A 27,348-nucleotide genomic window follows, 5' to 3' on the forward strand; every position below is an offset into this window, starting at 1 on the left:
CCCCAGCTATTTACGATATACATTAATGACTTAGATGAAGGGATTAAAAGTACCATTAGCAAATTTGCAGATGATACTAAGCTGGGGGGTAGTGTGAATTGCGAGGAAGATGCAATAAGGCTGCAGGGTGACTTGGACAGTTTGTGTGAGTGGGCGGATACATGGCAGATGCAGTTTAATGTAGATAAGTGTGAGGTTATTCACTTTGGAAGTAAGAATAGAAAGGCAGATTATTATCTGAATGGTGTCAAGTTAGGAAGAGGGGATGTTCAACGAGATCTGGGTGTCCTAGTGCATCAGTCACTGAAAGGAAGCATGCAGGTACAGCAGGCAGTGAAGAAAGCAAATGGAATGTTGGCCTTCGTAACAAGAGGAGTTGAGTATAGGAGCAAAGAGGTCCTTCTACAGTTGTACCGGGCCCTGGTGAGACCGCACCTGGAGTACTGTGTGCAGTTTTGGTCTCCAAATTTGAGGAAGGATATTCTTGCTATTGAGGGCGTGCAGCGTAGGTTCACTAGGTTAATTCCCGGAATGGCGGGACTGTCGTATGTTGAAAGGCTGGAGCAATTAGGCTTGTATACACTGGAATTTAGAAGGATGAGGGGGGATCTTATTGAAACATATAAGATAATTAGGGGATTGGACACATTAGAGGCAGGAAACATGTTCCCAATGTTGGGGGAGTCCAGAACAAGGGGGCCACAGTTTAAGAATAAGGGGTAGGCCATTTAGAACGGAGATGAGGAAGAACCTTTTCAGTCAGAGAGTGGTGAAGGTGTGGAATTCTCTGCCTCAGAAGGCAGTGGAGGCCAGTTCGTTGGATGATTTCAAGAGAGAGCTGGATAGAGCTCTTAAGGATAGCGGAGTGAGGGGGTATGGGGAGAAGGCAGGAACGGGGTACTGATTGAGAGTGATCAGCCATGATCGCATTGAATGGCGGTGCTGGCTCGAAGGGCTGAATGGCCTACTCCTGCACCTATTGTCTATTGTCTATTGTCTAAAGGGGATCTGAGTGGCAACATTTTCTACAAAGAGTGTTGGATCTATGGAATGAGCTGCCGAGGAGGTGGTAGAGGCGGGAACAATTACATTTAAAAGTCATTGGAACAAGTACATGGTTGAGACAGGTATTAAGGAATATGGGTCAGACGCTGGTAAATGGGATTACCTTAAATGGGGCATCTTGGGAGGCATGGACAAATTGGGCCATAGAGCATATTTCCAGGCTACATAACTGAATGAATAATGCATTTAATGGTAGAGAAGGTGAGGGAAAACAAAACACAAAAATTATTATAATATTATTGAGTAGAGGAACATAGGAAAGGTGCACCGATCATTTAGGAAATAGAACAAATAGATAAGGTGGTTAAGAACACAGATGGGAATCCTGCTTTTAGTGGCAAAGGAATTCTCAGCAATGATGTTTATGTCAGAATCATAAAACAAATTTGAGCACAGGCAGAAAATTGCATACATTTCTGGTCGACTTATGTGATTTTACCGGAGAAGATAGAACTGTATCTATGTGGAAAATTGTATTGGCATCGTTTTTTATATTATCATGTGTACTGAGCCAGAGTGAAAAACTATTATGTGCTATGAAGGCAAATCAGGCAAATCATGAGTACATCAGGTAGCGAAAAAGGGAAAATAAACAGAATACAGAATATTGTGTTACATCTACAGGTAAAGTTGATATTAAAATAATTCAAGGACAGCAATCCAAAATCGGAAGATCAGGAATACATCCTTAGCAAATGAGAGGTCCTTCCAAGAGTTTGATAACAGTGGGGAAGAAGCTATTGTTGAATCTGGGAATACATGCTTTCATGCTTTTATAGCTTCTGCCCGATGGTAGAGGGCAGAGAGTGAATGACCAGGGAATGTGTGGTCCTTGATTTTGTGGCTGCTTTGCCGAGGCAGAGTGAAGAATACATGGAAGCGATGGGAAGGAGGTTGGTTTGTGTGATTGATGTTCACAATGTCCAGGCAGGAAATGGATTTTTATTTTTGCTGAAAGCTATTTAAATTGAAGTGTACAAAGTTGAAAGAAACCGAAACCCAATGGGAAATAATTTCCCTTGGTAGAGGCATAGTGGTCAGGGATGGTGGTAAAATAACATTTCAATCTACTTGGTCAAATAACATTACAAATTGAGTTGAGTAGGGATTTACCACTCCTGAGAAGGCAGTGTCACGGCTGAAAACCCAAAGCAAGAGTAATTCTAAAAACACTTCCTAAAGACAGTATAATTTTCATTCACTGCTTTTGAAATATAAAGAAAAGTTTGTTATTCTGTGTCTTAGGGTTTATATGTTTTGTTTTGAAGATTCTGCCATTAAATATATACAGCGATGACAGATCTACGTATTGTTCACATTTAGTTCACAAATGTGGAGAGGGTGCAGAGGAGGTTTACCAGAAACCTGTAGGATTTCAGCTACAGGGAGAGATTGGATAGACTTGTATTGTTTTCTCTAGAAAAGAGATTGGGGAAAGACTTGATAAAAGTATATAAAATTATGAGATGCACAGATAGGGTAGACAGTTAGAGTCTTTTTCCCCCAGGGTGGAAATGTCCAACACTAGAGGGCAGGTGAGAAGAGGGAATGTTTAATGGAGACGTGTGGGGCACGTATCAAGTATCTGTACATTGTGACTGGCTCGATTGTAATCATGTATTATCTTTCCGCTGACTGGATAGCATGCATCAAAAGCTTTTCACTGTACCTCGGTGCATGTGACAATAAACTAAACTGAACTAAACTGGGGAAGTTTTTTTACACAGAGAGTGATGGGGGACTAGTAGGCATTGCAAGAGGTGTGCTGGAGGCAGATGCATTAGTGGCATTTAAGCGGGTTTTAGATAGACACATGAAGGGCAGGGAATAGAGGGATATGGATCATGTACAGGCAGATGAGATCAGTTTAGTTTGGCATCATGCACAGCACAATCATTGTAGGCCGAAGGGCCCATTCATGTGCTGTACTGTTCTATGTTAAAACACTATAATAATAATTCAATGCAAGAAAATCTCAAACTGTACCTTTCATGAACTCTGCCTTTGTCATCACCCAGAGTAATAGTTACAGTCCGGTGTTTATTCAAGTCAAACGATTTACTGTGGTAATGGTAGTCAGGAGTGACCCAGCCAATCCACACAAAAGACGGATCCTGGCCTGCAAATATTCTCACTGCGTAGTAATACTGGAGAACAAAAAGACCATAGGAATAATTGCTGTAAATGTAATAACATCCATTGTAAGAATCCATGGAGAAATGTGTGAACACAATTTTGAGATCACAGCAGCCTCAATCTACAGATTTTATCAATTAAGAGATTATAATGGCAAAACATTAGGTAAATTTCTTTTAAATAAAAACATATAAGCACAACTTTGTTTGTTATGCCTGTGCAAATAAAATGGTATTGCCCTCTGGTGTTGGATTTCAAATTACTGCAACTAATTGTCACATTATTACTACATTCTGAATAATAGCTATTACTCACCACACAAATCAATGACAACAGAAGGAACTGAGAGTTGTATCGATATTTGCTGATGTCACAGGATGGTATAAATGGTGGTAGAGAATTAAAAAGGGACATGGACAGATTTAACTTGTGGGTGAAACAACGGCAAACAGAGTTCAATATGGGAAACTGGCTCAGCTCGAGTCCGACAGCTTCCAAGCTCCTACACCATGTGATCTGACTCTCCTGGATCCTACTGTTCCACCTCCTCTTACAGGGAATCTCAGCGAGTCTGAAGAAGGGTCCCAACCCAAAACGTCATCAATTCTTTTTCTCCAGAGATGTTGCCTGACCCGCTGAGTTACTCCAGTACTTTGTGAATATCTTTGGTATAGGAAAGGATGAAGTACCAACTCCAATAATAATTACCTTGGAGGAAGTATAGTGAAATTTGCCAATGCAAAGCTAGTATTAAACTGCCAGCTTACAAGAAATAATGGCTTAGCTTCTCCTTTCTTAAGAGTGGGTTTTGGGTTTATCTAGTAAAGAGGTTTAAAATTACAAAATAATCTAATGAGACAATCGTAGAGAAATGATTTCTTCCAGCAGGGAAATCTAAAATAAGACACCAGAAATGAAAAATAAGTACAAGGCCCATCAACGGTGAATTTCAGATGGCATATCTTTTGTGCACAAAGGGTAGCAAAGGACTAATATTGATCCATTTTATTAGTTAAAGATGTCAAAGGATATGGATCCATAGCAGAAAAAGGAGTTGCATCAAGATCAATTATGGTGTGATTGAATGGTGGATCAGTTCCTGTGGTAGCTAATGTAACTCCACTTTTTAAGAAAGGAGGGAGAGAGAAAACGGGGGAATTATAGACCAGTTAGCCTTACATCGGTAGTGGGGTAGATGCTTCGGTAGATTACTAAAGATGTAATAGCAGCGCATTTGGAAAGCAGTGACAGGATTGGTCAAAGTCAGCGTGGATTTATGAAGGGGAAATCATGCTTGACTAATCTTCTGGAATTTTTTGAGAATGTAACAAGTAGAATGGAAAAGGTAGAGCCAGTGGATGTGGTGTACCTGGACTATCAAAAAGCCTTTGACAAGGTCCCACACAAGAGATTAGTGTGCAAAATTAGAGCACATGGTATTGGAGGTAGGGTATTGACATGGATAGAGAACTGGTTGACAGACAGGAAGCAAAGAGTAGGATGGCAGGCAGTGACTAGTGGGGTGCCGCAAGGCTCAATGCTGGGACCCCAGTTATTTACAATATATATTAACGATTTAGACGAGGGAATTAAATGTAACATCTCCAAGTTTGGGAATGACAGTGTGAGCTGCGAGGAGGATGCTATGAGGCTGCAGGATGACTTGGATAGGTTGGGTGAGTGGGCAAAGCATTGCAGATGCAGTATAATGTGGCTAAATGTGAAGTTATCCACTTAGGTGGTAAAAACGGGAAGGCAGATTATTATCTGAATGGTGTCAGATTAGGAAAAGGGGAGGTGCAATGAGACCTGGGTAGCCTTGCAGTACTTCTTCACTGAAAAGAAGCATGTAGGTACAGCAGGCAGTGAAGATAGCTAATGGCATGTTGGCCTTCATTGCGAGAGGATTTGAGCAAGGAGGTCCTACTGCTGTGGTATAGGGTCATGGTGAGACCGCACCTGGAGTATAGTGTGCAGTTTTGGTCTCCTAATTTGAGGAAGGACATTATTACTATTGAGGGAGTGCAGCGTAGGTTCACCCGGTTAATTCCCGGGATGGTGGGACTGATATATGATGAATGAATGGGTCGACTGGGGTTGTATTCACTGGAATTTAGAAGGATGAGAGGGGATCTTATAGAAAACTATAATATTCTTAAAGGATTGGACAGGTTAGATCCATGAAAAATGTTCCCCATGTTGGGGGAGTCCAGAACCAGGGGTCACAGTTTAAGAATAAGGGGTAGGCCATTTAGGCTGAGATGAGGAAAAACCTTTTCGCCTAGAGAGTTGTGAATCTGTGGAATTCTCTGCACAGAAGGCAGTGGAGGCCAATTCACTGGGTGTTTTCAAGAGAGGGTTAGATTTAGCTCTTATGGCAAAAAGAATCAAGGGATATGGGGAAAAAGCAGGAACTGGGTAGTGATTTTAGATGATCAGCCATGATCATATTGAAGGGTGGTGCTGGTTTGAAGGGTCAAATGGCCAACTCCTGCACCTATTTGCTATGTTTCTAAGAAAAGAGTCGTTGATAAATGGTCTGCTGTTCTTGCGGTTCCATTACTCAAGAGTCCAAGGCTTAGAAATTGAATTGTGCTTGACTAGAGAAGTTACTTTGGTATAATCAATACTGCACTCACCTGGCAGTGACTGTTAAATGGCAGACCCACAGAAATTGATCAGATGGCTTATTTGGTTATTACCATTCAATAGGGACATTGATATTAACTTTGAGAAATGGGGTTAAAGGGGCTAGGAAGGACTGATCATTTAATCAGTTGGAACAAGCTGCATCTAGCATCCGGTCCGGAGTGTGGAGTACTTCTGTTTCAAAGCAAGGTATGTGGAAAAAAAATGTAAGTGGCTACTTTTATCAGCTCTTTTAAAGCAAAAGATCTGTACTGAAAAAAAAGGACACTGTGCTGGAGTAACTCTGTGGTCAAGCAGCATCAGTCTGAAGAAAGGTCCCGACCCGAAATATCACATAGCCATGTTCTCCAGAGATGCTGCCTGTTACCTGCTGAGTTACTTTTTTATTATTTTTGGAAAGCCAGCATCTGCAGTTCTTTGTTTTGACATTTTCTGTTTTAATTCTTTTAACTGGATGTACAAAGGAGCTAACATTTGTATCAAACATGATCAGACAAATTAGGAGACCAAAACTGTACACAATACTCCTGGTAAGACCACATCTGGAGTATTGTGTACAGTTTTGGTCTCCTAATTTGAGGAAGGACATCCTTGTAATTGAGGTAGTGCAGCGTAGGTTCACGAGATTGATCCCTGGGAATGGCGGACTGTCATATGAGGAAAGATTGAAAAGACTAGGCTTGTATTCACTGGAGTTTAGAAGGATGAGAGGGGATCTTATAGAGACATATAAAATTATAAAAGGACTGGACAAGCTAGATGCAGGAAAAATGTTCCCAATATTGGGCGAGTCCAGAACCAGGGGCCACAGTCTTAGAACAAAGGGGAGGCCATTTAAAACTGAGGTGAGAATTAACTTTTTCACCCAGAGTTGCGAATTTGTGGAATTCTCTGCCACAGAGGGCAGTGTAGGCCACATCACTGGATGGATTTGTGAGAGTTAATAATAATAATAATACATTTATTTTATATAGCGCTTTTCAAGATACTCAAAGACGCGTTACAAAGCAAACAAGACATAAAAACAAACAAACAAACAAAAGATTTGTCCTGACGGAGAAGCGGCGAACAAATAGCGCCAGCGTCCTCTCACGTCAGGGTCCGGCAGTAAACAATAAAGAACACAAGACACACAATTACAATTTAACACAAACAACCATCACAGTGATTGCTCCAGGCACACCCTCACTGTGATGGAAGGCAAAGAAAAGTCTTATCTCCTCCTCATTCTTCTCCCGCGGTCAGGCAGTCAAACTGCTGCCTCGAGGCTCCCGACTTTTGAGGCCCCCACCGGGCGATGGAAAGTCCCAGGCCGAGCCGAGCAGGCCGATGAAGGTCCTAAGCCCCCACCGGGCGATGGAAAGTGCTGCGGCCGAGCCTCGCAGGGTGATGAAGGTCCTGCGAACGGGTCGATAGAACCTCACGCTTCGGGGCGGTCGAAGCTGCTACGGCTGGAGCTCCCGAAAGCCGGTCGCCAGCCAGGGACCTGCGAGCTCCCGATGTTGCGGTCTGCAGGGCCCACGGTCGAAGCCTCCGAGATGGTAAGTCCAGGCCCTGCGACCGGCAAAGACGAAATTGCGGAGCATTTGGATCGCAGTAACAGGATCGTTCCGAGTCAGCATGGATTTACGAAGGGGAAATCGTGCTTGACTAATCTACTGGAATTTTTTGAGGATGTAACTAGGAAAATTGACAGGGGAGAGCCGGTGGATGTGGTGTACCTCGACTTTCAGAAAGCCTGCGACAAGGTCCCACATAGGAGATTGGTGGGCAAAATTAGAGCTCATGGTATTAGAGGTAGGGTACTGACATGGATAGAAAGTTGGTTGACAGACAGAAAGCAAAGAGTGGGGATTAATGGGTCCCTTTCAGAATGGCAGGCAGTGACTAGTGGGGTACCGCAAGGCTCGGTGTTGGGACCGCAGCTATTTATAATATACATCAATGACTTGGATGAAGGGATTAAAAGTACCATTAGCAAATTTGCCGATGATACAAAGCTAGGTGGCAGTGTGAACTGTGAGGAAGATGAGGTTGCAGGGTGACTTGGACAGGTTGTGTGAGTGGGCGGATGCATGGCAGATGCAGTTTAATGTAGATAAGTGTGAGGTTATCCACTTTGGTGGTCAGAATAGGAAGGCAGATTATTATTTGAATGATGTCAAGTTAGGAAAAGGGGACGTACAACGTGATCTGGGTGTCTTAGTGCATCAGTCACTGAAAGAAAGCATGCAGGTACAGCAGGCAGTGAAGAAAGCCAATGGAATGTTGGCCTTCATAACAAGAGGAGTTGAGTGTAGGAGCAAAGAGGTCCTTCTGCAGTTGTACAGGGCCCTAGTGAGACTGCACCTGGAGTACTGTGTGCAGTTTTGGTCTCCAAATTTGAGGAAGGATATTCTTGCCATTGAGGGCGTGCAGCGTAGGTTTACTAGGTTAATTCCTGGAATGGCGGGACTGTCATATGTTGAAAGACTGGAGCGACTAGGTTTGTATACACTGGAATTTAGAAGGATGAGAGGGGATCTTATCGAAACATATAAGATTATTAAGGGGTTGGACATGTTAGAGGCAGGAAACATGTTCCCAATGTTGGGGGAGTCCAGAACCAGGGGCCACAGTTTATGAATAAGGGGTAGGCCATTTAGGACAGAGATGAGGAAAAACTTTTTTAGTCAGAGAGTTCTGAATCTGTGGAATTCTCTGCCTCAGAGAGCAGTGGAGGCCAATTCTCTGAATACATTCAAGAGAGAGCTGGATAGAGCTCTTAAGGATAGCGGAGTCAAGGGATATGGGGAGAAAGCAGGAACGGGGTACTGATTGAGAATGATCAGCCATGATCACATTGAATGGCGGTGCTGGCTCGAAGGGCCGAATGGCCTACTCCTGCACCTATTGTCTATTGTCTATTGACCGGAGTCTTCAAGGTCGATCCCAGCTGGAGGCCGCCGACTCCACAATGTTAGGCCATAGCGCGAACGGAGATACGACACGATAAAGGTCGCATCTCCGTTGAGATTAGAAAAAAAGGTTTCCCCCACCCCCCCAACATATACAGAGCTAAAAATAAATCAAAACATACATTTAAACGATAACAAAGACAAAAAAGACAGAGAGACTGCCGGTGAGCCGCAGCCCTTTAATTAGAGCTCTAGAGGCTAGTGAAATCAAGGGATGCGGGGAGAAGGCAGGCATGGGTTATTGATTGTGGATGGTCAGCCATGATCACAATGACTGGCGGTGCTGGCTCGAAGGGCCGAATGGCCTCCTCCTGCACTTATTTTCTATGTCCATGTCTATACAGGAATCATTACCAACATGACTAACAAACCTCTGGTGGAATTCACACAAGGCCCCATTAGTCCTATATTGAATGTCCCTGTGTTCCTTTCACACAAGGTAGTCAGGTGTGACGTCATCTAATCTGTGGCTCGGGTTTCTGTTTCAATTAAATTCTCCAAAGGAAGCGACCAGCAGAATATATCCAATGAATGCAATGAATTCACATTGAGTTCAAACGTTTCATGGAAGTATCAGCTGTGGCCCAGGATAGTCTTCTCAACTGAGCTGAGGTTCAATTCCCGTTCCAGAGACACAAGCACCAAATTCTAAGGAATATTCCATTGCTATTCAACAATTTTGGCATTATTCAGCTGCTGTTTTATTTTTTTTAAGACATTAAACCAATGCCAAATTTTTCTCCAAAGTGGAGCAAAAGATTCCATGGCAGTATTTTACAGATAGGAGAAGCTATTCAGTGTCTAGGCCAACATCCATTGGTTGCCTAACCTTGCTGAAGCTAATTATTTGGTCAATGCCATATTTGTTTTGTGGATGTCTATTGATTTCTATGCCTTTCCTAAAATACTACGTGCACAGCTTAATGACTGTAAAACTCTCCGGGCAGTTCCAAGATCATAAAAGATTATTTCTAAAAGGAAGTCTATTTTTAAAAAAAGGTCATGATCAAAATACCTTTTTGCATGACCTTAAATCAAAAAAATGGACCGTTTTGTACTTTTACATGTGTACAGGCATTATGTAGAATATACATAAATAGAATACTCAAAGTCTCAATAAATGCTGTCTGTACTATTTGTCAAGAGTATTATATGAGACAAACGCAGGTGATTTTAATTGCTGAATTGTACATTACCATTGAAGACTTCTTAATAACTTCTTGGTCAGCTCTCTCTCCCGGTAAATCACGGCTCAATCTTGCACTCCTGCGTGTAAAGTAAATATGTTTAATAAGTTCTAATGGAAGCTAGAAATCATTAGAAGAAATTCAGTCCAGATATTACATCCCCACTTCGGTGTAAGTACTGGTGTCCATTTAAAATCACATTTAAAAAGAACAGTTCCAAAACATACAATGTCTGCAACTTCAGTAATAAATTAGCAATGTTAAATAAAACGCTAACATGTTAATTCTAAACAAAAAAATAACAGAAAATCAACTTAGTCAATCTAAGAATGTAGATACTGCAACTGATTATTAAAACTTTCATTCCATAAACATTTGTTCCTTCACTTCTAAAATACGCAGGCCTTTGAAATTTTGAACACCTATTCCGATATAATTCCTTGAGGCAAACTGAAAACAAGTCAAGTAAAGTAAATAAATGCTTCATAAGTGTTGACAACTCCCCCCCCCCCCCCCCCCCCCCACCAGTTGCTGCTCAGTTTATTGAGTTAACCAGCTGATTGTTTGTTATTCCAGATTCCAGCATTTGTAGTCTCTTGTATCTTTGTGACTGTCAGCTGGTCTTGGCTGGTAGTATTTTGCTTTGAAAAATCTTGGGCATGATTCCCATTACAGACAGTACATAATTGAGAGCGAAAATAAAAAAGGCAGATTCGGAGAGCTGTTTTTTACTTCATTCCTGAGGGTGACTGACATTACTAGAGGCAGTGGGTGAGATTTAACTCCAGCACAGGCTGGTAAAATGCTGTGTCATTTTCCTCCACTGACAAACAAAGAAATCTCCTGGTCAACATTATTCTGGTCAACATTATTCCTTCTAAATGTTAATCTAGTTATAAATGCATTTGTTTTGGAATCTTATTGTATGCACAAAATTGACAGACACATCAGTCACTCAGATTAAAAGTATTCCAGAGGCTGTATGTCCTGAAAATGAATGCAGGAGTTTTTCTTCACAAGATGAACCCTCTTTTTAAATTCTGAGATTAATTCCTTTATTGTGATTACATGTGCATATATAATTTTTAAATACACTGTAAAGTCTACTTGTTCATGCAGCAAGATAATAAAATCAAACTAGTGAAGTAAACTAACCTTGATTTAGTCTTTCCCAACAAAGTATCTGCAGTCTGAGCTCCATCGTCATCAGCAATATGTGGAATACTATCATTTTTATACGTTGAGTAAAACTCTACAGGCATACTCAAACGGTAATATGTCATTTCAGTAATGCAGTTTTGAGTGCCAAAGGTTTTATGAGACACTTTTAAACAGGGTGGGCTGTCTACAGTCCCATCAATTCTTGTTACCTAGAAATTAAGATTCTAATATTAGTAGCGCAATTATCTTCTGCATCACAGATATGCTCCACATTAGTTTTATTAATATTCATCACTTTGGATGTTTATATATGTAACCAATTAATCTACAATTAAAATGTGATGGCTATAAAGCTAATATGTTATCACTGACATTAATTAGCTATATTTTACTCTTTATGGTATTTAATGAGATTCTGAGATTCTGTATTAAAATAGTAACCTATGGTGTCACAAACTGGAATCGAGCCACTGTCAACTACCGAGTTCTGATAGTGTCACACAGTACAGAAACAGGCTCCTTGGCTCATTGAGTCCATGCCAACCATCCAACAACTACCGACACTATTCCCATTTTATTCTACCCACATTCCCAAGAACTCCGCCCAAGACTCTACGATTACACTGACACTGGAATCAATTTACAGTGGCCAATTAATCTACTGATCAACATTTCTTTGGGGGATGGAAGCACTCAATGGAAAACCCATCCAGTCATAGAGAAAATGTGCAACCTCCACGCAGACAGCACCAAGAGCAGAATTGAATTTGACTTGCTGGAGGTGTGACACCGGGTGGCACTGCAAATCAAAGGAGAAATTAGAGAGAAATTATGGGGGTGGCTGGAAGGATGAAAAACCAGGCTGGACTCAGAAAATAGGCATTCTGCTGTCCTCATAGCCCCTTTGTTCCACTTACAAAAAGCAATACGAGCTGCTTGCTTGATGGACATGTCAAACAGTGGGCTGCGGGCAGGAACTAGTAAGCAACAGTTGGAACTGCCATTGTTTCCTATGTTTGTAATATGTAACAGCCACCTCTGATGTATTTTTCTGCCCACAGTTTGAGAAAAGCTAAAAGTCAAACAGAATATGGAAATATGATATACAAGATGAAGTCGAGATAAAGTCCACCCAAAATATGCTTGGTTTCCAACTGTTGAAGTTTAGGAAATTTGAGAAAGCCTCTCCATTTAGTGAAGGCATTCACATTCACATGAAAGGCAACAAACACATTTCCAGTATTTACATTCTGAATTTACATTCTTCTAATTACCCCTATTGTACATTTTCATCCCAAGAATTATTTGAATTATTTTGCACTGAGGTATCATGAGGATGCCATATAATTGGGTCCACTGCTTTGAACAATTCAAATTCTTGAAATCCTGGCGGTTCTTGGAACAATGCAGATAGATTGTGCAATTTATATTTTGAATAATTTGTTCACGGTGAGCAATGGATTTTTATTTGTAACATGATTATTGAATCCCCAGATGTTCTAATGGATTGTGGAACATATTCCATAGTATCAAGTTATTATAGAAATACTATGTCACTGGCCTGACAGATGATTTATTTAGTATAGAAGTCAATGAGAAAACGTACTTTACCTCAATATGGTTGTGATTTTTTGGTACAGGGGCAAACTGAGGTAGGCGTTTACTGAACCACATGGCAACATCACGGTTCATGTTTACTGAAAAAGGTTCAAAGCCCTCTTGTAAACCACACATAGTATAATACTTGAAAGTGGTTGCATCCTTTCCAAAATTCATTCGACCTATCTGAGACAAGCCCAGACAACAAATTGGGATTAAACCTAGAGAAGGTTAAAGGGAAAAATAAATGTTATTTATTCTGTATTAGATTGTCAAAAGTTTAAAAAAATATGAACAACACATGCATTACAACTATTTTGGAACTGCAGGGTTAGAATTTAGGATATATAGATTATTCATAAATGTGTTAATTGATTTTATTGGGGTGGATTGAACTGGATATGGACCACTGGCCACACTTGCTGCCTGCTTGGCTCTTCTACATTAGCCCGATGTAAGTGTAGAGGACCAACCATGCTGACCCTTCATAACCAAGAGCACTGCATGGATCGTGGCCCAGCTTCAGGAATTGATCCCAATATTCAGAGATGTTTAAAAATAGCTGAAAGGGTATCAAACATTAAATAATATTTTCATTGATAAAAAAACATAAAAGAAGAATAAGCAGCCATATACCAACAATTTTTTTACTCCGGCTAGTGACCCATTTAAACAAATGGGACTGCACCACTTATACCACCATGACTGATGGAGGGATAAAGGGACAGGTAAATAGTGCATTGTGCTCTTCACTTAGTGCACCAAAGCTCCACTGCTGTACTCTGTGTTGAGTCTAGTATTGGGGCAGGGTGTCAGAGGCACCAACTGGACGTCAGAGACATGCTAACAGATGAGCAGGATGTAAACGTCATTCTCATTGGAAGACTGAGCAAATCGCAAAGTGCTGGAGTAAACAAGTGGGTCAGGCAGCATCTGTGGAGAAAATGGGTAGGTGATGTTTCAGGTCAGGACCCTTCTTCAGAAGGAGGGTCTTGACCCAAAACATTGCCTAATCATTCCCTCTACAGATGCTGACTCGCTGAGTATTTCCAACATAGTGTTTTACTCAAGATTCCAGCATTTGCAGAGCCTTGCATTTCCAGAGTAGACCATTAACCGGCTTACGATTTTGGAGGAAGGAATAAAAACACCTCTCCAACTTTACTTAAGGGATGAATCCACAGAGCCATGGAAGCTAAGTCAAAAATGTCTGTATTTTCCAGTTGCTTAATTATTTTACTGTCATTTTCCAGAAGATGGGTTTAGGCTTGTTCTATCCAAAATAGAAAAGTCAGGCACTATGCATATTTAAATAAAACCCCTTTAGCCATGTAAAATTCACAGCAATTTTAATAACGTTTATAAATTATAAATAGCATATTTCAATTGCTGCTGCAACAATATCTTATATTTACTTACAAAATCTATTTGCAGCTGATTTTACTCAATCTCTATTACGTGTCCATAAAATATTCCAGTCTACATGTTAGCAGCATAATAACCCCTACAATGTAATTGAAATTGTCAAGCATAAATGAAGACTTACCATCTTCAGTATCAAAATCGGTAAAGGCGAGTTCTGAGCCACTATTAGTGATGAGGAGTTCTCCGTTTAGAGTAAATATCATTGATTTATCATTCATATCAATCATGCAACCAACCACATCACCTGGCTGCCAAGTATGGCCAAAATAAACACTGCCTTGGTGCCAGAACTGAGCCTGGAAAAGTTAAGCAGAACCCATTTCAATATTACTTTATCATTGCAAATAAATGAGTATTACATCCTGGATTTATTTTCCTCTGTCCACTTTGTAATTAAAATAGCATCTGGTGCCAGATTCTGCCCAACATAACTGACTGATTGTAACTTAGGCCTTAATATTGGAGTGATTGGAAGCAAACAGGGGCCTTGTATTAGTAGCAGAAGAAGCCGGCCATGTAAGCTATTCACCTACCTGCCCCATCATCACCCCCTGCCTCAACAAAGAAAGAATCAGTGGGTTCCCACATTGACCTTATTAGTTACTTTGGAATCCATAAAACTGAGTGGAAGTAAATCATCCTCAATTCCTAAGATGAAGAAGCATGTTACCAGAATTCCCAACAACTAGCAAGACTACGCTGCAGTATTTTCAATACATTATGCAGCATTTTGTTAAGCATGGGGAGAAATTATACCCCAACACTTCATTTACATGCACAATATCCAATAATTTCAAATTATAACTTAATGCAAGCTTCATTTACTTATGTCCAACATCCCATTAATTAAAAATTAGAAGAATCAAATAATATTTCTGCATCATCTTTAACCAACAGCCTTTCACTGTACTAAAAAAACACCTTTGAGATTTTAGCAAACATCTTTTTTTATATCAAATTCCTTTTCTGTCTGTTGTATGATGCCATTTTGTTTTCAAGGAGCATCCAGTCTACCATTTTGTCAGGAAAGAAAAATAATGAAGGGGGTCAATGCTCATGTGAAAGCAATGAAAGCACAGGGCTTCCATCTGTCAATACTCACAGCCATAGTACACTGACTTACACATGACTCAGGAGAATTCTCTTTTCAAAAGAAAACTCTGCAAAATACTGCAAAATCCAGTTTAGTTACAAGCTTTTGTCTGCCAAAGGATACTCTGTGCATAAATACCTTTAACTTTTTTTTGCCACAGGGCATTCCGCTGTGCTGAAGATATTACTGATGTTTATTAGTCAGCTGTGCACGAATGTATCATTGTTCTGGAAAAGCAGCAATTACATCAGCTCCAGCACAAACATATGGTCAATATGGAAAGGCTTTAAATCACACAATGGCAGATATTCTCAGAATATAAAGGCTGATTGAAATTATACATCCACACTTGCATTGGCCTACAACTCATTATGTAGCAATGCCAGGAAATACTCGGATTGGGACAAAATGCTCTGTGTAATTCCCTACAGATACACCTTGTGGTAGATCTCAGAGTCACCATTTGTTAACTAACCTTTTCATGTCAATGGCAAATTGGTTTTGGTAAAAAGTTTCCCTTTTATGTTGTTGATGTTGTTACTTAATTAGAATTTTTCTCAAACCTGCTTCACAAAATAAATTAAGCTGTTGTCACAAATATTCTTGTATTTGAAAGTTAAACCAAAACTCTTGTCTTCAACAAGTTGACAGGTAACGTTGTGCAACCAGCATCAATATGTTCTCCAGAAAATTACAAACCTTATAGCCATTGAAAACAAAGGCATTTCCGTCAGAACCCAGCTCCATATCAGGTTTGCATGTTGGCCTTGCCCAGCCAACTCGCATTTCTCCTGCAGTGACCGCCTCAAACTCAAAGTACCACTTTCCAGTCTTTACTGCATAGGTCTTCTCCACCCGAAAGAAACGGAGTCTGTCGACAGTAACTTTTGCCACTGTTTCATCAGCTTAAAATACAAACATATAAATATACCTCACATTAAATAGCTGGTAAAAAACACGATTAAAGTAGAAAGGTTTTTAATGAAACAGTCAGTCAGGGTTACCCAGAACCTTGGGTCTTGGTATAACTAGAGATCAGACAATAACCCTACTTTCACTTTGTCAACCCCCCAAGAAATTAATGTATTTCAAATGAGATCCTCATGGAACAGCAATGGTAGGTATTCCTGGGAACAATGCAGAAGTCGCAGGATCTATTTATCCCAAAGAGGAGGAAAGATTCTAAGGGGAGTAAGGGGCACCCGTGGCTGACAAGCGCAGTCAAGGACAGCATAAAAATAAAAGAGAAGAAGTATATCATAGCAAAGAAGAGTGGGAAGCCAGAGGATTGGGAGTCTTTCAAAGAGCAACAGAAGATAACTGAAAAGGCAATATGGTGAGAAAAGATGAGGTATGAGGGTAAGCTAGCCAATAATATAAAGGAGGATAATAAAAGCTTTTTTAGGTATGTGAAGAGGAATAAAATAGTCAAAGCAAATGTGGGTCCCTTGAAGTCAGAAGCAGGGGAATTTATTATGGGGAACAAGGAAATGGCAGACGAGTTGAACTGGTACTTTGGATCTGTCTTCACTAAGGAAGATACAAATAATCTCCCAGATGATCTAATGGCCAGAGATCCTAGGGTGACGGAGGAACTGAAAGAGATTCACATTAGACAGGAAATGGTGTTGGACTGATAGGACTGAAGGCTGATAAATCCCCAGGGCCTGATGGTCTGCATCCCAGGGTACTTAAGGAGAAATTGTGGACGCATTGGTGATCATTTTCCAATGTTCTATAGATTCAGGATCAGTTCCTGTGGATTGGAGGGTAGCTAATGTTATCCCACTTTTTAAGAAAGGAGGGAGAGAGAAAACGGGAAATTATAGACCAGTTAGTCTGACATCAGTGGTGGGGAAGATGTTGGAGTCAATTATAAAAGACAAAATTGCGGAGCATTTGGATAGCAGTTACAGGATCATTCCGAGTCAGCATGGATTTACGAAGGGGAAATCATGCTTGACTAACCTTCTGGGATTTTTTGAGGATGTAACTCGGAAAATTGACAGGGGAGAGCCGGTGGATGTGGTGTACCTCGACTTTCAGAAAGCCTTCGACAAGGTCCCACATAGGAGATTAGTGGGCAAAATTAGAGCACATGGTATTGGGGGTAGGGTACTGACATGGATAGAAAATTGGTTGATAGACAGAAAGCAAAGAGTGGGGATAAATGGGTCCCTTTCAGAATGGCAGGCAGTGACTAGTGGGGTACCGCAAGGCTCGGTGCTGGGACCGCAGCTATTTACAATATACATTAATGACTTGGATGAAGGGATTAAAAGTACCATTAGCAAATTTGCAGATGATACAAAGCTGGGTGGTTGTGTGAACTGTGAGGAAGATGCTATGAGGTTGCAGGGTGACTTGGACAGGTTGTGTGAGTGGGCGGATGCATGGCAGATGCAGTTTAATGTGGATAAGTGTGAGGTTATCTACTTTGGTGGTAAGAATAAGAAGGCAGATTATTATCTGAATGGTGTCAAGTTAGGAAAAGGGGACGTACAACGAGATCTGGGTGTCCTAATGCATCAGTCACTGAAAGGAAGCATTCAGGTACAGCAGGCAGTGAAGAAAGCCAATGGAATGTTGGCCTTCATAACAAGAGGAGTTGATTATAGGAGCAAAGAGGTCCTTCTACAGTTGTATAGGGCCCTAGTGAGACCGCACCTGGAGTACTCTGTGCAGTTTTGGTCTCCAAATTTGAGGAAGAATATTCTTGCTATTGAGGGCGTGCAGCATAGGTTTACTAGGTTAATTCCCGGAATGGCGGGACTGTCATATGTTGAAAGACTGGAGCGGCTAGGCTTGTATACACTGGAATTTAGGATGAGAGGGGATCTTATCGAAACATATAAGATTATTAAGGGGTTGGACACGTTAGAGGCAGGAAACATGTTCCCAATGTTGGTGGAGTCCAGAACCAGGGGCCATATTTTAAGAATAAGGGGTAGGCCATTTAGAACTGAGATGAGGAAAAACTTTTTCAGTCAGAGTGTTGTGAATCTGTGGAATTCACTGCCTCAGAAGGCAGTGGAGGCCAATTCTCTGAATGTATTCAAGTGAGAGCTAGATAGAGCTCTTAAGGATAGCGGTGTCAGGGGGTATGGGGAGAAGGCAGGAACGGGGTACTGATTGAGAATGATCAGCCATGATCACATTGAATGGTGGTGCTGGCTCGAAGGGCCGAATGACCTACTCCTGCACCTATTGTCTATTGTCTTATTCTTCGAATCTCAGGAAAATATAGGACTGCTCTGTGAATTCTGATGAAAGATGATTAATCTGAAAAGTTAATGTTGTTTCTCCCTCCACAAATGCTCCCAGACTTGCTGAGTATTTCTCGCATTTTGTGGTTTTATTTCCGATTTCCAATATATTGTGTGTATACAGTAATTTATTTCAGGAAAGTTCGCAGACCTGTGAAATACTGAATTTAATATGGAGTGGCTATGATGTTTTATGATTCTAATTCCTTGCTGCACATGGATAAAGATTTCAGCTGAGAAACATGCAATAGTGCAATATATCTGCCAAGTTATACATATTATGGTTTGGAAAGTTGCCAGGGTATTATAACAACATTCACAATGGTATGACTGGCAGAAAATCAGTGTTGGACTGGTGCGAGTAACTTCACAACTGTGACAGCAGCACGTCACATAGATTGTTGGAGGTTGTACAGATAAGTAAACAATAACAGATTTATGCAATCCAAGTTGAGTTCTGGCTTTATATAACTGCTTTAGTACATTCATCTCAATTGTTTTATACCTTTGTTTGCTTGCTAGTTATAACAGAAAAATAAACAATTGAAGCTGCACTGGGCACAATTCCCTCCAGTTATTTCCCTCCACAGATGCTGCCTGACCTGTTGAGATTCGTTTCCTTTGTAAAAAAAACTGATGGGTTTAGAATTGATGATTCAGTTGTAGTTTTTTCTGTGACCTTTTGCTGTTTTGCTAAATCCATAATTTATCTAGTTTTTAAAATGTGGTCATTTCCATGCTATGTATTACACTAGGCTTAACACAGAAGTTAATCTATGATGCAGATACAGTAGTGGTTTATACTTATGCAGTACTGGTTTACCTTCTTACAGTACCATCAAATAATTCAATTATAGTAATTTTCTCAGCTATTACTGATGATTTTACTGCAATATCAGTGGTCTAATAAACACATTTTATCATGGAAAGATACAAAGTGCTGGAGTAACTCAGCAGGACAGGCAGCATCTCTGCAGATCATGGATCGGTGACATTTCTGGTCAGGACCCGTGTTCAGATAGATAGACTGCTGAAGAAGGCATACAAAATGCTTACCTTCACAGGAAAGAGCATAGAATGTAAGAGTTGGGATATCAACTTTACAAAACACTAGTTACACTGTACTTGGAATACTGTGCATATTCCACTCACCAGGCTGTCAGAAGGATTGATTGCGCTGAAAATCAGAATGAAAAAGGGATGGAACAAGGGTCCCAACCAGAAACATCACCATTCATATTCTCCAGAGATGCTGTTTGACCCGTTGACCCTTACTTCCACACTTTGTGTCTTTTTTTGTAAATCAGCTTCTGCAGTTGTTTGTATCCAAATGTTATCATGGGTTTATGAGGACAAATGCCATTCGGTTCAATTTATATTTAGATTGAATAAACAGCAGTGGAAATTGCATCTCAACATCATTTTTCAAATGATCAAAACATTAAAGAAAAAATAAATTCCACTGCACCCCCATGAAGTGGGCATATTATTTGCTTATTTTCTGGAAATAAATTTTTCCATACACAGATTCACTTGAGGGAAAAGGAAAACATCTGTGAATGTCTATTGGTGATCTTCGTGTATAAATTGTTGTTATCAGATCCAGCAAGAAATAACTGACCAGGAAAACAACCAAACAATGAAAAAAACAATATAACAAGATGCACATTATAAAACAGAGTCAACAATTATCTACTCTGGGCCTACCTATCACAGGAACATTTCATACGTCATTGGAATAACTTTAGTTGCGGTTCCTTCAGTGGCTATAATACTTTAAGAATTCACAATATTTTAACTTGACTTTCGCAACTTAATGAATTGATCAGTAGTATCTGTACTTACCATTTTCCTGGTCTGATGGTTCAATGTTGTAACCATATCCAATTAAAGTGCGAATTGCTTCACGTAAACTGTCTCTATTTGATTTTTTGGTTCGCTCGTCCAGAAGTCTATACGGCACTAGTCGAGGGTTTCTTTTGTTCTTGATGTCCTGTATGAAGTGATAGATAATGTCATCACACAGGCTCTGGGGGCTAAATTTATTATTGGTTCATTATTGTTACATGTGCGAGATCAGTGGAAAACCTTGTTTTGCGCACTGTCCAGTCAAATCATACTATACATGAGTACAATCAAATCATACACAAGGGAAATGTGTATTGAGGGAAATAGATTGAGGAAGGGTCTCAACCTGAAACACGACTGTCCATTGTAACTAAATATAAAGTTAGCTGAGCTTTAAAAGGACCAATCAAATAGCTTAATGTCGAGAAAGCCATTCAAAACATTTTTGTGCCATACATGCTTGCAATAAAGAGCACCTTCTGTATCGTGCAAGGAATGTAAGAAAAGCAATGTAAACAATTTATACAATGTAAAATACCTACAAGAAAATAAAAGCAAGGAAAGTTAAAATATTGTTCCGAATTTAAAGTAAAAGCATAAAATGAATATTAGCTGCAAACCAATCTCCCTTCTATTTGGGCTCATTTAAATTTTGTGCCCTACATATGCCACCATGGTTCTAATCCCAAGTAGTGGACACCTAATTGCTGTGAAATAATGTTGCCTGCTTTTCAAATTGTTTTTACAGCAAGATCTAATATTATGTGGCCACAGAACATATTTAACTTTACTTATTATGAATCTCAGTTACCTGTTGGATTCCATAGGTCCACCCTTGTCTAATTCTGTCTTTAGCCCAGACATTATGTGCATTTTCTGCTAGCTTGTCAACCAATACTTCCTGGGCTGTATGTAACTTGACATCTGAAAGGTCCAGCGGGGCAGGCTTATAGCCGTTTGACATCATGTAACTATAATCCAACAAAAACATAGCAGAAGTAAAATCACAGGTTAAAATTAAAAATATTTAAAAATAAGCAGTATTTAATCAATTGGTCTTTTAAAGAAAAGTATAGCAGTTGAAAAGTAAAATTTTCAATAAATGCAAACATACTCAAGTTCAAAAGAAAGATTGAAAGTAGAAAATCTTGTTTTAACTTAAATCCTATGGGAGGTATTTAATGTTAAAATTATTTTTCTACTGCTTCATTTTTCAAAAAGAAACAAAGATATATCGTTTGCTGATTCCTCAATTTTTAGACATCAAGGAATACTTATCATGAACAATGTCAGGAGCAAGCAGCAGCTATCGAACTGATTTCAGTCAGTCAATTGTGCCCTTACACTAGTTCAAACTGGTTGAGAAATACCTGGAGCTGAATAATGATTCCTTTGGGGTCAGGCAGACCCAGTTAAGAAGGTGTTAAGTCACAAGCTTCTTTCAAAGAACAATATTGTATTAATGGGCACCCGCATGGACCCCAGCTATGCCTGCCTCTTTGTAGGGTATGTTGAACAATCCGTGTTCCAGGCGTACACTGGTCCTATCCCCGAACTCTAAATCGGACCGACAACTGCATTGGTGCTACCTCCTGCACCCATGCAGAACTCATGGACTTCATCAACTTGACCAATTTCCATCGTGCACTCAAATTTACTTGGACCATCTCTGACATCTCCCTCCCCTTTCTTGATCTCAGTCTCCATCACAGGAAATAGACTATCGACTGATGTCTATTACAAACCCACTGATTCCCACAACAATTTCGACTACATTTCTTCCCACCCTGCTTCCTGCAAAGACTCTATCCCCCTACTCCCAATTCCTCTGTTGACATCACATTTGTGCTGAAGATGAGGTGTTCCATACCAGGAAATCCAAAATGTTCTCATTCTTTAGGGAACAGGGGTTCCCCTCTCCCATCACAGGTGAGGCCCTCACTCCTGTCACCTCGGTACTCCACAGCTCCGCCCTTGATCCCTCTCCCCCTAGTCGCAACAGAGACAGAGTTCCCTTAGTCTACCGTGAAGGTCGCAGCAGCCAGAAGCAGCAAGAGTTAGTATTGGTTGGAAGTAGGTGAGTCAGAGGGAAAGAAGCTTTAAAAAGAGCGCCAAAGGCCCAGGTTTGAGTAATTTACAAATTAGCCCTAAAGTAGTTGATTAGGTAGCAGATAAAGAAGTGCAGCTGTGGCAGAGCAGCCTTGGTGAGGTGAAGTGCCTTGGTGAGTAAAGTGTAAGTTTTTGGCTTGAGAGTCTTCGGTGAGGAGGCTGAGGAAATGAGGCTACACTTGATTGGAAATTTGTGATTATTTTGTCCACTGAAGAAATGGCAGGCAAGTTGGTACAGTGTGTTTCCTGCAGGATGTGAGAAGTCAAGGACACTGTTGGTGCTTCTGGAAACTACACCTGCAGAAATTGTGTCCAGATGCAGCTCCTGAATAAACGTGTTGGGGAACTGGAGCAGCAGTTGGATGACCTCGGGGCCATCCGGGAAAAAGTTTCCTGGACAAGACCTACAATGAGGTTGTTGCACCAAGGATAAAGGAAGAGTGGAGGTGGATGACTGTGAGAAAGAGTAAACATGGAGTGCAGGAGACCCCAGTGGCTGTAACTACTGAAAACAGGTACACTCTCATGACATGACAAAATTGAGTGGTAGCCAGGGTTGTGATTCCAACCATGGTGACGAGGCTCAACAGGGAAGAGTGACGTCGGGCAGAGCCATAGTGGTGGGAGACTCCATCGTCAGAGGTGCGGATGGGAGATTCTGCGGCAGCAGGCCAGACTCCAGGATGGTGTGTTGCCTCCCTGGTGCCAGGATCCAGGACATCTTGGAGCAGCTGGAGGTCGTTGTGCATGTTGGCACAAATGATATAGGTCGGAAGAGGAAGGAGGTTCTGCAACAAGAATTCAAGGAATTGGGTAGAAGACTGAAAAGCAGGACCTGCAGCGTAGTGATCTCAGGATTGCTTCCAGTAACTCGCGCTAGTGAAGGTAAGAATAGGAAAATAGGGGAAATGAATGTGTGGCTGAGGAGTTGGTGCAGGGATTCAGATTTCTGGATAATTGGGATCTTTTCTAGGGCAGGGGTGACCTGTATAAAAGGGACAGGTTGCATCTAAACTGGAGGGGGACCAAACTTCCTAGTGGACAGGTTTGCTAATGCTACACGGGACGGTTTAAATTAGATTGGCGGGGGGGGGGGGGGGGGGGGTGGGATCTCGTGCAGGACAGAGACACGTGAGAGGCTAGAAGTTGGTATGGAGGGTGGTGTGGGAAAGGTTAGTGGACGGAATAGGCAGGTGAAAGGAGGAGAACGAGAAAGGTTTAAACTGCAGGTAGTTTAATGCAAGGGGTCCGATGGGTAAGGCAGATAACCTTCGGGCATGGATAGGTACGAGTGACTGGGACACTGTAGCCATGACTGAAACCTGGTTAAGGGAGGGGCAGGATTGGCAGCTCAATGTTCCGGGTAGAGGAGCTTCAGGAAAGACAGGGATGAGGGAAAAAGAGGAGGCGGGGGGGGGGGGGGTTGCATTGTTGGTTAAGGAGGATGCCATGGTTGTGTTCAGAGGCTACATTATGGACGGTTCATCTAGTGAGACTATATCGGTGGAGCTGAGGAACAAAAAAGGGATGATCACCTTGTTGGGGGTGTACTACAGACCCCCAAATAGTCAACGGGAATTAGAAGAACAAATGTGCCAAGTGATTGCAGACAGCTGCAGGTTAAATAAGGTTGTTGTAATAAGGGATTTTAACTTTCCCAATATAGACTGGGAAAATCATAGCGTGAAGGGTTCAGATGGGGTGCAATTCCTCAAAAGTGTTCAGGAGAGTTTTCTTAAGCAGTATGTGGAGGCCCCTACACAGGGCAACACTGGAACTAGTATTGGGAAATTGGAAAAGGCAAGTTAATGAACTGTGTGTGGAGGAGCCTTTAGGGAGCAGTGACCACAGTTCAATTAGGATATGGATGGAGAGGGTCCATGTGTCAAAATGCTCAACTGGTGTAAGGCCAACCTTGAGGGTATGAGAGAAGGTCTCGCTCAAGTTGACTGGAGCAGGTTATTAGAGGGGAAAGGAACATCAGCCAAGTGCGATGTTTTTAAAAGTGTACTGAAGAAAGCTCAGGATGTGTACATCCCTGTTAGAGTGAAGGGCAAAGCAGGCAAACATAAGGAAGCTTGGCTGTCGAGGGAAATTGAGACGTTAGTTAAAAACAAGAACGATGCATGGGACAGGTATAGGCAGCTAGGATCAAGTGCATCCTTGGAGGAATTTCGGGAACTAAGGAGTAAACTAAAAAAGGAAATCAGAAGGGCAAAAAGGGGCCAGGAGATAGCTCTGGCGGGTAGCATGAAGGACAATCCCAAAAGATTTCATAAATACGTAAGGGGGAAAAGGGTAACTAGAGAGTGAGTGGGACCTCTCAGGAATCAAAGCAGTCACCTCTGTGTGGAGCCACAAGAGATGGGTAAGGTCCTAAATAAGTATTCCTCCTCTGTATTTACCGAGGAGAAAGACAGTAGGACGGAGGAAATTGGAGCAGTCACTGGAAGTGTCTTGAGAACAGTCAGGGTAACTGTCAAAGAAGTACTGAAGGTACTGTCAAGTTTGAAGGTAGACAAATCTTCAGAGCCTGATCTGATATATCGAGGACATTGTGGGAAACTCGAGAGGAAATTGTGGGAGCCCTGGTTGAAATTTACGAGTCGTCCTTAAATACAGGATAGGTGCCGGAAGATTGGAGGGTGGCAAATGGGTGGCAAATGTTGTACCTCTTTTCAAGAAGGGCTGCAGGGAAAATGCTGGGAACTATAGGCCGGTGAGCTTAACATCTGTAGTTGGTAAGTGTAAGATTTGAGAAGTTTTCCCTCATTTGAAAAGCAACGCAAACCAAAGAGCTGCAGTTTGGACATTTTAAACGGGAGACTGGGGCTGATAGCGGAGAAAGGCTGCGGTCAGATTAACAAAGGATGTCACAATCTGTGGGTCCTAAAATGGCCGCAGGACCTCGTGACCAGCCACAAAAGGTAAAAACCTTACATCCCAGTCTCTAGGTTTTCTGCAAAGCCATGGCCAGAACAAAGGATGGGTATTGGCCATGCAGAAACCTACGAAACCAGGTCAGAGTCCAGACACTGGGGCGCTGACATCAGCATACTCACAATGCCCCAAGCCGACCTAAATAGTTCATCTCAGTGAGAGGGCACATAGCCCATAGAAAACTACCTGGTAGGTGATGGGAAACCAGTTAACACCCATCACCTCACAATGAAATCCCAATTTACACCGTCTGGCCATCCCCGGTATCCCGGAACATAAGGCAGATCAGAAGATAAAACCTCATACATATCTTTTGAACAAAAGGATTCCAAGATCTGGCGGGAGATAGGACGGGTCAGGAACAGTATAACTGCCCACTACTTTGGGTGAAAAAGTTAAGACGGACAGGAGGCAAGAAGCGCAGAGAAAACCGGGTTCGAAGTCTGAAGTCAAGAAGAAAGTCGGAAAGAAGAACGGATGCAAGAGAGAGGAACAGGCACGCAACTCGAAAAGAAATACTGCAAAAACCGAACAGCCAGTAACCCCAGTAATAACCCCATGGTGAGCATGCACTTCAAATCCTACATATCCTGGACATAATTTAGTGTAGAGAGGAGGGTGGTTGTGAATAAACGTTGGGTGTGTATTAAAAATAGGGTTTGGTCAAGGTTGCGATGCGTCGTGCGTTCCCCATCTGACAGTCGTGTATGTGTCTTGCAGAACTGTGTTTAAGAATTCATAAGTAAAAGGGTATTCGTGTATACGTTTTGTGTAACTGTGTGTTTCAAGGATTCAGCGAAGAAGGTATTCGGATATATGTCTCGTGGAACTGTGTGCTTTTAAGTTTTCAGCGAAAAGGGTATTCGGGTATATGTCTTGTGAACTGTGCGTTTTGTGATTAATAAATAAAAGATATTCATGTATTCGGTATGTGTATTATAGATATGTCTTATCGAACTGTATAATAAGTATTCATGGACAATAGTCCCAAGTGCTGAATAAAAGCCTTTTTCATTTAAACCCTGGTTTTAAAATCTGGTCTGGTTGAATTTTTTCTGCACTATAAGAGCTCCTGCATCTAAGCCCAGTGTCTAGAACCGTAAGGGGTGAGTGGGTCGAACCACTCACGGGGAACCAGTGTGCACGGCCTGGTCAAGGGATCAGAGCAAGGCACGGGGACCTTAGGTCGGGCGAAAGCTCGGCGCAGAAACCCCTTACAGTAAGTTACCCCTTTCTGCCATCCAAAGAGATTGTTCCCTCCGCAACTCCCTGGTTAACTCATCCCTTCCCACCCAAACCACCCCCCTCCCCAGGTACCTTCCCCTGCAACCGCAGGAGGTGCAACACGTGTCCCTATATCTCCTCCCTCGACCAGCGACCCCGACGGTCCTTTCTAGTGAGGCAGAGGTTCACTTGCACCTTCCTCAACCTGATCTACTGTATCCATTGTTCAAGATGTGGACTCATGTACATCGGCGAAACCAAACGTAGATTGGGCGATCGTTTCGTTGAACACCTTCGCTCACTTCCGCCTGAACCTACCTGATCTCCCGGTTGCTAAACACGTTAATTCTCCTTCCCATTCCCACACTGACCTTTCTGCCCGAGGTCTCCTCCATTGTCAGAGTGAAGCTAAATGCAAATTGGAGGAACAGCATCTCATATTTCACTTGTGCAGCTAACAGCTCAGTGTTATGAATATTGATTTCTCTCACTTCAGGTAGCCCCGGCATTCCCTCTCTCGCTACCCCTCCCCCACCCAAGTCGCACCAGCTTCTCGTTTTCACCCAAACAGCTAACATGGGCCTGTTTCCTTTATCATCGTTACTTTTTTGCATATTCATTGTTCTTTATCTCTCTACATCATCATCTATATCTCTCGTTTCCCTTTCCCATGACTTTCAGTCTGAAGA

The 27,348-nt window shown here is 41.6% G+C and overlaps 1 protein-coding gene across 1 annotated transcript in view; it reads right to left on the reverse strand.

Annotated features, from left to right (window-relative positions):
- LOC144597735 (ryanodine receptor 3-like) overlaps window positions 1-27,348 on the reverse strand; it is a 308,708-nt gene that overhangs the window by 207,385 nt on the left and 73,975 nt on the right. Inside the window, exons 26-33 of the mRNA XM_078407262.1 lie at window positions 21,198-21,357; window positions 20,384-20,531; window positions 15,972-16,177; window positions 14,301-14,475; window positions 12,767-12,975; window positions 11,150-11,364; window positions 10,004-10,073; window positions 3,052-3,212 (exon numbers count right to left, since the gene is read on the reverse strand). Coding sequence (XP_078263388.1) covers window positions 3,052-3,212; window positions 10,004-10,073; window positions 11,150-11,364; window positions 12,767-12,975; window positions 14,301-14,475; window positions 15,972-16,177; window positions 20,384-20,531; window positions 21,198-21,357 — 1,344 coding nt within the window. The remainder of the gene's footprint in view (window positions 1-3,051; window positions 3,213-10,003; window positions 10,074-11,149; window positions 11,365-12,766; window positions 12,976-14,300; window positions 14,476-15,971; window positions 16,178-20,383; window positions 20,532-21,197; window positions 21,358-27,348) is intronic.

This window comes from Rhinoraja longicauda, chromosome 10 (assembly GCF_053455715.1).
Source record: "Rhinoraja longicauda isolate Sanriku21f chromosome 10, sRhiLon1.1, whole genome shotgun sequence".
Classification (NCBI taxonomy): domain Eukaryota; kingdom Metazoa; phylum Chordata; class Chondrichthyes; order Rajiformes; family Arhynchobatidae; genus Rhinoraja; species Rhinoraja longicauda.